The following is a 10647-nucleotide window of genomic DNA, read 5'->3' as shown; positions in this document are numbered from 1 at the left end:
AAAAATCCACATAAAAAAATAAATGTAACTAAGCTGATTGTACTCAATTCAAGTGACACCTTTGCATGTTTTGTGAGCCTGAGAAAGGTTGATTTGCCAAAATGTTGCAAAATTTCCATGATTATGCAAACTTGAGTAGTGTGCATGATTTACGCTTTTTAATTTATAATGCATTTAATGCTAAAATGAATCTTTGTGTTGCTTTGTTATTGTTGTGGTTGCAAAGTGGTTTAATATTTCCTGTACACTTTTTCGAAAACGTTCCAAAAAACTGCTGGATAGTTTATAAAATGCATTTAAATTTTGTTTATAAATTTATTAAAAAATAAATAAACATTTTATAAAATATCCAGCATTTTTTTAAAACTTTTTTTAAAATGCATATAAATTTTGTTTATACATTTAAAAAAAAAAACATTTTATGCTGCTTTTGCGCACAACTAGACTCTAAATGATATTTTAGATGTGTTGCAGAATCTTCTATTTTGTCTTTAGTAAAGATGTGATGTTTGTCCCTCCGAAGCTGATATTTGCAGTAATATTTAAATATGATGTGAACGCAACATTAATGCTCTGAAAAATGATTTATTAGCACACAAGGTTCTTTATCGTTTCGTCTAATCTTGACAATCTGCACTGATCTGGCATTTTAAGAACGGATTCGTTGTAGGTATATTTGTGTGACTTTTTTTTACTTATTTCTCGATGTAAATCAACAGAAATATCTTCCTCTGACTGGCTAATCTGTGAAATCGTTTCGTAACCAAGTCTTCGGCATTGCTTTCGTAACCAATGGTAGCGTTTCTCCTATCGGCTGTGGTGGTTTTGTGGCGTTTCTATAGGCGATGTATCGAATGGTTTTTGAAGACAAAAAAATGTCTAGCTTCCTCTCAAACGATGATGATGATGATGATGATGTGATTATCGTTGCGTGTCGGTGTGTCAGGTAGCACTAATGCCCAATAATGATGCTCCTGATCATGTGATGAACTTCTCTTCCACGAGGAGCGGCTCGTTCACGTTTGTTGTCGTTATGGTCGTTGTGGTGCTTTGGTGTTAAAAGTGAACTATATGCAAATCAGATGGCGGTAGGGAGGGGTCACGACCTCTCGGTAGGAATCTAGTTTTCTGTCCTTGAAGATGTGGTCCGTGAATAATCGCAGCGATTGATGATGAGCGCTAGATTTACCCAACAAGAGCTCTGAAACCCAGCGTTTAGAAACAGTACCATGTCCCACGAGGCCAACACACTGCAAAAGATCACATAATTTGTCCCTGGAGCACAAAACCAGTAGAAATAAACAACAATACATTGTATGGGTCAAAATTATACATTTCTCTTTTATGCCAAAAATCATTAGGATATTAAGTAAAGATCATGTTCCATGAAGATATTTAGTAAACTTCCTACTGTAAATATATTAAACTTAATCATTAATTAGAAATATGCATCGCTAAGAACTTAATTTGAACAACTTTAAAGATGATTTTCTCGATATTTAGATTGTTTTGCTCCCTCAGATTCCAGATTTTCAAATAGTTGTATCTCAGACCAATATTATCTTCCGAACAGACCATACATCACTGAAGAGATTATTTGTTCGGCTTCAGATGATGCATAAATCTCAATTTTTAAAAAAACTGAGCCTTATGACTGGTTTTGTGCTCCTGGGACACGTATTAACTTAAATACTTAAGTGACTTGGTTTTGATATGTCTGAAAATAATGCTTAAAATTTTAAGTGAGTTTATAATTAAGACATGGACAATTAGAATACCAACTTAGTTGAAAGAAATGAGTACATTTTTAATTCACTATTGGCAGATATTTTATTATTGTTTTAAGGATAAACTCACTTAAGATTTTAAGTCTCATTTTTTTTTTTTAAAAGTCAAAATTAAAAGTTTGAGATAATTTTTTCTTGTCTTAAGCATAAACTCACTTAAATTTGATGCAGTTTTCAGAAAATAGGGCTCCAAATCTTAAGTAAGTTTATGCTTAAAACAAGAAAAAATTAGGTAGAACTCTTAATTTTTGCATCTTTTTTTATAAAATGAAACTTAAAAGTGTGCTTAAAACAATAATGATTAGAAAAATCAACTTCTTGTTTTAAGCATAAAATTACATAATTTTGATACATTTCTTACAAAATGAGATACAGTTTATGGAGTTTATGTTTACAACAAGAAGAAAAAAGCATAAAATCATTTAATTTTATGAATTTTTTCAGAAAATAAGACTAAAGCACTTAAGTGAGTTTGTGTAAATCAAGGACTGGTGTGTCAAGAGGGTTGGAAAAACAAACCTAAATCAAAAACTTTTTTTTTTTTTTTGGTTTATGCATAACTCACTTAATTTTGATGTGGATAAAAAAAAAAGTGAGTTCATGCTTAAAACAATAAAATAAAAGGTCAGACTCTCTTTAATTTTTATAAAACCGTTTTTGGTTCCACAAAGTTTAAAGAAGCATCTCTTTTAACGTTTTATAATCTGAAGAACCTTCTTCCACCACAATGAAGCTCCCGTGAAACAGAAAGGCTCTTCAGATGTTAAAGGATCTTTATGGAAAAAGCCCGAACTTCCTTTGAATCCGTGGCTTTGTCCTACTTCTCCCCCAAACTCTCAGACTCCGCATTATCTTGACTTTTATTCGTTCTTGTGTTCCTGCTCGTTCTCTCTCCCGAGCCTCGTGGGATGTGCGTTAAACCTTTCAGTTCAGGTTGAAGAAAGATTAGTGTAGGATCTTCTTCAGAGCTCTTCATCTGCTGCTAAACGCATGGGTTTCAGTCACTTTTCCTCGACTCTGATCAATAAAACGAGGAAAGAGCACTGTTTAAGATCTCTTAAGGTGATGTACTTCAGCTTCTTAATATTCTCCAATCAAACTTTTCCCCCTTAAAAAGCTCTCGGTCAGAAATATCAAGCTATAAATTGCTGTGGATTTTTTTGTCTAAAAAAATAAAATGATTTCTTCTGTTGTTTTTCTGTATGGGGTGTATTAAATTAAGATATAGTTCTTCGTATGGGAAATATAGATGCCGTGGAAGTCCATTTAATTGTAAGTATTTATCAACTAAGTTATTGTACTTTGTAGATAAGTAATATAATGTATTGGTATATAACGATGAACTTAACTGTATCAGTCAGTCTGGGGCGTCTTTAATTTATTGATGTATATACTGTATGTTTGTTGATATACAGCTTACTTTATTTTGTATATGACTAATAAATACATTTTGAAAAACATCTGTTTTGAGTGTGTGGCATTAATGACCTCGTTTAACAAGCTTAAGAAATATCCCTGAAATTAAGGCTTTTTTTAGGTGTGCCTTGAATAGCATTGCCACATTTTATTTTATTTTATTTTATTTTCCCCGGCCCCTGAGCGAGAGAAAGAAAGGTAGCAGATGACCTAGTTTGAAGCAGCTCTCAGTGGCGTATTTTTGGCCTGACATTAGTAAAACACGACCGAGTCTTGAGGGACGTCTGGAGACCGATCCCTGTTTCTGACCCTCGTCTTCATCTTCATCAGGGTCTGCTCTCTTCAGTGTGCAAATAAAATGAAGATTTATGGCTTTCCTGATATCTTCAGTTCCTCCAGAAATACCGTTGTGTACAAAATTAACATAATATATTTAAATATTTATTTACAGTTATTGCAATTTTAATATTTATAAAAATAAATATTATTTTATATGTATTTATATACATTTTCATATATTTATATTGTACTATTAAATCTTCAATCTAAGGAAAATCTTCTTTTTTTCTGAACTCAGTTTTGGTACTTGTACTTCCATATAAATTACATTTATATATATATATTTTTCAATAAACTGAATTAAATATTTAAATGAATTAAAACTTTTCCTCAAATTGTTTGTGAAATGACAGTTAAATGATAGTCAGTTTTATCAAATGGGTTTACAGAGTTTGCTCATTTCGTACAATCTGAGACACACTAATGTTAACAGACTGTTATATATCAATAATGATGATTATAATATTCAGTTATTATCAGAGCTGCGCCCTTCTGATCCTGTAATACCGTCATCATCCGCTCATCCGGGTCTCTAGGGGGCGCTAGAGAGACTTTCCCGCTCATATCAGCGCTTGAAAGACGCGCATCATCACGTTCAGTAAAACGTGGATTGGAGAATAATCTGCGGAGTAAAATTAAAATAAAATTGTCTTGTTTACAAACTAAAAAGAGATATTTGATAGCATAATATATATATATATATATATATATATATATATATATATATATATATATATATATATATATATATGTGTGTGTGTGTGTGTGTGTGTGTGTGTCTTTAATACTTCTGCTTTATTCTGTTAGAATCTTTAATAAAGTCATTTGGTGAGGCGTGTGTTCAGTTCTCAGCTGATTTTAACAGATGTCACAGATATATTTGTAGAAATAGAGTCAAAATTATACATTTCTCTTTTATGCTAAAAATCATTAGGATATTAAGTAAAGATCATGTTCCATGAAGATATTTAGTAAACTTCCTACTGTAAATATATCAAAACTTAATCATTGATTAGTAATATGCATTGCTAAGAACTTCATTTGAACAACTTTAAAGATGATTTTCTCAATATTCAGATTTTTTTGCTCCCTCAGATTCCAGATTTTCTAATAGTTGCATCTCAGACATATATTGTCCTCCGAACAAACCATACATCACTGGAGAGATCATTTATTCAGCTTGACTTTTGACCCTCATGATTGTATTATGCTCAAAGAGTCACATGTGAGTCTGATATCGTGAGATGTCAGTATCTTGATTTCTGTCAGTATCGTGTGTTTTTGTATGCGTAATCTCATCAGCTGTGTTTCAGTAGCATGGTTATTTAGATTCTATCCAGAGACAAACGATGATGAAGATGAAGATGGTGCTGATGAAGATGACCCACAGACCCTCATCACACCTTCATCAGTGATCGTGTTTCATGGAGCTCGAGTTCTTCTAAATGCCTTCTAAACCTACTCAAGAAATCCCAGGAATCCCGGTGGTGCCAGCTTTAAAGGAGACTCGAGACAAGTCAAGTCAAGTCACCTTTATTTCTATAGCGCTTTAAACAAAATACATTGCGTCAAAGCAACTGAACAACATTCATTAGCAAAACAGTGTGTCAATAATGCAAAAGCCTCTTTTTATTAGTGATCTAGTGTCTCAGATGACACTCACACTGGGCTTTGAGGAAGACAAACTCATTACAAGAGAATAATAAGAACACTACAGTAGAGAAATCACAATCCTTCTTCTTTTTATATCCAAAGTGACACAATTATCAAATTAAGTAATATATTTATTTAGCAATTCTGCCTTCCTATCTTGCAATTCTAAATTAAAACCACCAAATTAAAATAAAAAAACTGAATTATAAGAAATTAACTCTGAATTATGATATAAACTGAATTATGACAAACTCTGAATTATGATATAAACTGAACTATGAACTATAAACTGAATTGATATAAACTGAATTATAAGATATAAATTGAATTATGAGATATAAAACTGGAATTATGATATAAACTGAATTATGATTTGAACTGAATTATGAGATATAAACTGAATTATGAGATTTAAACTGAATTATAGGATATAAACTGAATTATGAGATATAAAATCGGAATTATGATATATAAAATCGGAATTATGATATAAACTGAATTATGATATAAACTGAATTATGAGATAAACTGAATTATGAGATAAACTGAATTATGAGATATAAACTAAGAATTATAAGAGAAACTCAGAATTGCAAGATATAAATGCAGAATTGTGAGAAAAAAGTCTGAAATGTGAAGTAAAAAGTCACAATTACCTTTATTTGCTTTATTCCGTGATCAAAACAAGCTTTCATACAAAGCAGCTTCACAGTAATAAAGAGATTGACCCCTTCATCAGAATGGTAAGAACAGGATCTCTAAATGACCTGTTACACTGATGTTTGACGTCTGTTCTGTCCCGAGTCTCTCGACACACAGATCAGACCTGAAATCACCCAGTGTTTCTCCTTCAGGTCCTGTAGCGGCCCGTGATGTATGCATCGAACAGCCTTTAATGAACAGCCAGTGTTTTATATTAACGAGCGTCTGTGTGTGTTCACTGTGGGAAGTGACACAGAAAATGAGGATAATTGTGTTTAATTCATGCGCTACTGAACACACCTGTCTGGCGTCTCAATGACCTTGGTCTTATTTCATCCTGACTCTGTCTCTCTCTCTCCTGCTTTGATCTGTATTCTCTCGCTCTTGTTTTAGTGTTGTACTGTTGGCGTGGCAGGATTCTTTCTGTTGCCAAAACTATAAAATCTGAATCACAGAAGCTGAACTCAATGACTCTCCTGGTTACAGTGTGGGAAGAATTCATGCTTTTGAAAAAAAAAAGTTTCTTCTGCTCAGCAAGGCTGCATTTATTTTATTAAAAATACAGTAAAAATGTGAAATATTATTCTAATGTAAAGAAGCTGTTTTCTAAGTGAATATCTGTTAAAGTGTAATTTATGTCTGTGTTGCTCCGCTGTATTTTCAGCATCATTCCTCCAGTCTTCAGTGTCACATGATCTTCAGAAATCAGAATAATATGATGATTTACTGCTCAAGAAACATTTCTGATTATTATCAGTGCTGCACAATATTTATTTTTGTGGAAACTGTGATGCATTTTATTTTTCAGGATTCACAAATGAATACAAAATTCAAAAGAACAGTTTATTTGTAATAGAAATCTTTTGCAACATTATAAAAACGTCTTTATTTTCACTTTTGAGAAATTTAATGTGTCTTTGCCGAATAAATGCGTCCATTTCTTGTTTTAGTAACTGTGTTCAACATTGATAATAATCAGAAATGTTTCTTGAGCAGTAAATCATCATATTATTCTGATTTCTGAAGATCATGTGACACTGAAGACTGAAGTAATGATGCTGAAAATACAGCGGAGCATCACAGGAATACATTACACTTTAACACAGATTCACACAGAAAACAGCTTCTTTACATTAGAATAATATTTCACTATTTTTACAGTATTTTTGATAAATTGAATGCAGCTTTTCTGAGCAGAAGAGACTTAGTTGTTTCTAAAACATTCCTAAATCCGCACACGTTGTGCACTGCTTGTGTTGTGGTTGAAGGATTGATATGTTTGTAATACTGTCAGTCTCTAGTGGAGCGTGTCCTTCCCGTGTCCTGGCACAGGCTCACGTCTGGAGGACACACTGACCTCCATCTGTCTGCACACACACAAACACACACACACACACACACACACACACACACACACACACTTACACACAACACCTCACGGGTAACACACACATCATGGGTTCATTCCATAATGGGTTTTCTATCCTCTTCCTAATCCTACCCCTCACAAAACCTACAGGCATTTTAAGATTCTCAAAACACTTCATACTGCATGATTTATAAACTTGTCCCCACACAGTCCGAATTTACTGGTATTACTGGACTTATGCACAATTACTTCCTGGTTTCAGAGAAGCCAGTGGTCAGCTGGAGCGCCCTCGTCTTGGTTTCTCTACATCATTCATTCACAATTTTGCTGAAAAGTTTTGTTTGTCTGAGAGGACCATTCATCCATGTGTAGCGTTTCAGGAATGACGAACACAAGTGAATCCGGTAAATCATTACTGTGATTGAGCCGGTGTCAGAATGATTCAGAATAACTGATGTGTCCGTGTGGAGCATCTGATGAGAGGATGTTAAAGCATCATTCTGGGCTCTGTTTCAGGATAATGGAGTGAAGGCATCTCTCTCTGCTGCCAGCAGAAACTCATGTGAGTAAATCTGCAGAAAACACTGCTGTCATTGCAGTCATCACACAACACTCGTCAAGAAACAAGACTTTTCAAAGCTTTCAATCAACTGCTTCACAACAGCGCTGGAAACACTACACGCTAGTGACGCCTGCTGGTCAAAAGGGTGTAACAGCAACCACAACTTGTGCTAGAAAACACCAAAAACCAGTTTGGAAGCAATTAATCCACAAAAGTTTAGAGCTACACTTAAAGCTGATTGGTTGTTATGTTTCATCAGCTGACAGGAAGAAGTGTTTTATCCTATTGCCAAAGACCTGTCGAGTTTCAAAGATAGCGTTTCACCGCACTAATTATTGCCTTAGTATTATTCAATCCAGTTTTATTTATATTTTTTTTTTATCACTGCTTCAGCAGCACTTTTATTGCTTTTTTTGTCTTTCACACTCGAATAAATTGTGATAAATTGTAATTTGTCAGTTACACAAAAATATTTCAAAATAGATTTTTAAACATCGGTTTCAATCGATAATACAAAATTATATTTTCAAAATGTGGGAGGTCAATTCTGTGTTCATTTATACATGAATAATTGAGTTTCTGTGATATAAGTAATTTATGTAACGAGCAACAGAACTATTGATATGAATACAAAATTATCATTAGAATTTCTAAAAGCTACTATTTCCAGTACAGGATACAAAAAAAAAAGAGTTTTCTGTCAGTTATGAGCCAAAAAATACGCAATTTATATATATAAAAATATCTCTGAATTGCAAGAAAAATTCATAACCGAGGGGAGAAAAAATGAAATAAAAAAAAGACCTTATTTTTAATATCTGAAAAATATTTGCAAGATGTAAACGACAAATTTCAAAATAAAAGTCATCATTGTAAGAAGTTGTATTTTTATTATTAGTAAGTGTCACTTTGGCGTCTCAAATTAAAACTTGTAATAAATTTAGAATTTCAAAATAAAAGACAACTGAGTTTTTTTTTAAATATTTGTTTTTTATTAGTATCTGCCACTTCGGAATTTCGGGGGAACTAAAGTTTTTTTCAGAAATAAAAATTGGTTCGACCAAACAGGTTTGTGAACGTTTATAATTTTTATATTTTATATATATATATATATATATATATATATATATATATATTCAAAAACAAATTGAAAATGAGCTACTAGACAGAACTTCTGAATGAATTTTAATGTAGAAATATTTTCCAAAAAAAACCCCTGAAACTAATGACTTTTTTAATAGAAAACCAAGACAACAAATATCCTTTTAAAACATATGTATATTCTCAGTTGTATAATGCTTACATATTCTTCTCATTTAAATAATCTAAATACAATCTGTGATGTTTGATTGACAATTTACAAACAGCTTGTGTTCATGACGTGTGAAGTCCAGGATCACGAGGCCCTGAACCGAACCAGAAGAGCGAAGCAACAGGAATCAGGAAATAAATATTGAGCAGATGAGCTGAAGAGGTGATGCACTTCAGCTTCTCTGTTTCTCAGGTTTAAACACGGACGACACACGAGACGCACAACACTCACATCAAACCTCTTCCTCCTGGAGAAACGCATCACTTCCTGCTGTCTGTCGTCAGGTTCTTGTTACTGTAAGAGCTGATTCGGTCCTGACAGACACTGTGATATTTACACAAAAACATGGTCAGGTCATATTTCACCCCAAAACCTACAGAAAATCAAAAGCCAATTTTTATCACCATTAAAAAGGTGTGCCAAAAATTTAATTTATGCAAAAAAGCCAATTGATTTGCATATATATATATATATATATATATATATATATATATATATATATATATATAATTTTAAATGTATCCAAAAATTAATAATTTTTTTTGCATAATATATAATTGCATATATATAATAATTGCATATACACACACACACACACACACACACATACATCTAATCAAAATTATTATTTTTTGCCATCTATAATAAGTATTTTATGCAAATAAATGAATACGCAAAAAAAATATATAAATTATTTTTTAGATACATTTTTTTTTTTTTTTTTTTTGCATGAACCGTGATCATGTTTATAAAAATCACACTTTCAGTTTTAGGCATTTTAACAATTAACCCACGAATGTGAGCCTGAATTTTCATTATTAATTGTTTTCATGTCTGAAATGGAGTGAAATATGACTGTTCTTCATACGCAATAAACAAAAACAAGATTTGTTGCACTGGTCGTCATGGCGACGCATCAATCATGTGACATCAGCAGGAAGGGGCGTGTCCGAGTCAACAGAGCGCTGGCGTTTCCCTGGAAACCTTTAGTTCTGAACACCAATACGAAATTAAATATGCAAATCCCAGAATCCCAGTGAGAGTGATGATGATGATGATGATCGAGTGTATTTGGTTCAGAAGATTCTCTTTAATCTCATCTGTTATGTACAGCAGGTGTCTCTCTCTCTCTCGCTCTCTCTCTCATACACACACACACACACCTGAGCACACAGAGGAGGGGCTGCAAGGCATTATGGGATGTCTGAGAGACCGTGTGTCTCCTGAAGCGTGTGACGGAGGCGAGTCTTGTGTCCGTGTGTGACCCCGGCGGGTCATGTGACGTTGACCTCCATCAGGTGATGGTCAGCAGCGGGCAGCACTAGCACCTGCTGGCCCTGTGTGCCGTTGAACACCTGCCCCGCACCGAAGGCCTGGCGTTTGGGCATCGGGCCCCGCGGCTGCGCAGACTCTCCGCTGCCCAGAGACTGGACACTGCCTCGGCTGCGCAGACTCGCCGTCTCCGCCTGCTCCTCCAGAGACAGACTGTCGTTCTCCACACACGAGT

At 33.8% G+C, this 10647-nt stretch overlaps 1 protein-coding gene across 1 annotated transcript in view; it reads right to left on the bottom strand.

The window, feature by feature from the left end:
• Positions 1–9978: 9978 nt before the first annotated feature.
• trappc10 (trafficking protein particle complex subunit 10) overlaps positions 9979–10647 on the bottom strand; it is a 21136-nt gene continuing 20467 nt past the window's right edge. Inside the window, exon 23 of the mRNA XM_026275870.1 lies at positions 9979–10647. Within this exon, the coding sequence (XP_026131655.1) occupies positions 10415–10647 (233 nt within the window). The 3' untranslated portion in view covers positions 9979–10414.

The sequence above is a fragment of the Carassius auratus genome, chromosome 11, assembly GCF_003368295.1.
Source record: "Carassius auratus strain Wakin chromosome 11, ASM336829v1, whole genome shotgun sequence".
Taxonomy (NCBI): Eukaryota; Metazoa; Chordata; class Actinopteri; order Cypriniformes; family Cyprinidae; genus Carassius; species Carassius auratus.
The sequence above is the reverse complement of the archived record's forward strand: the minus strand, read 5'-3'. Positions and strand labels throughout refer to the sequence as shown.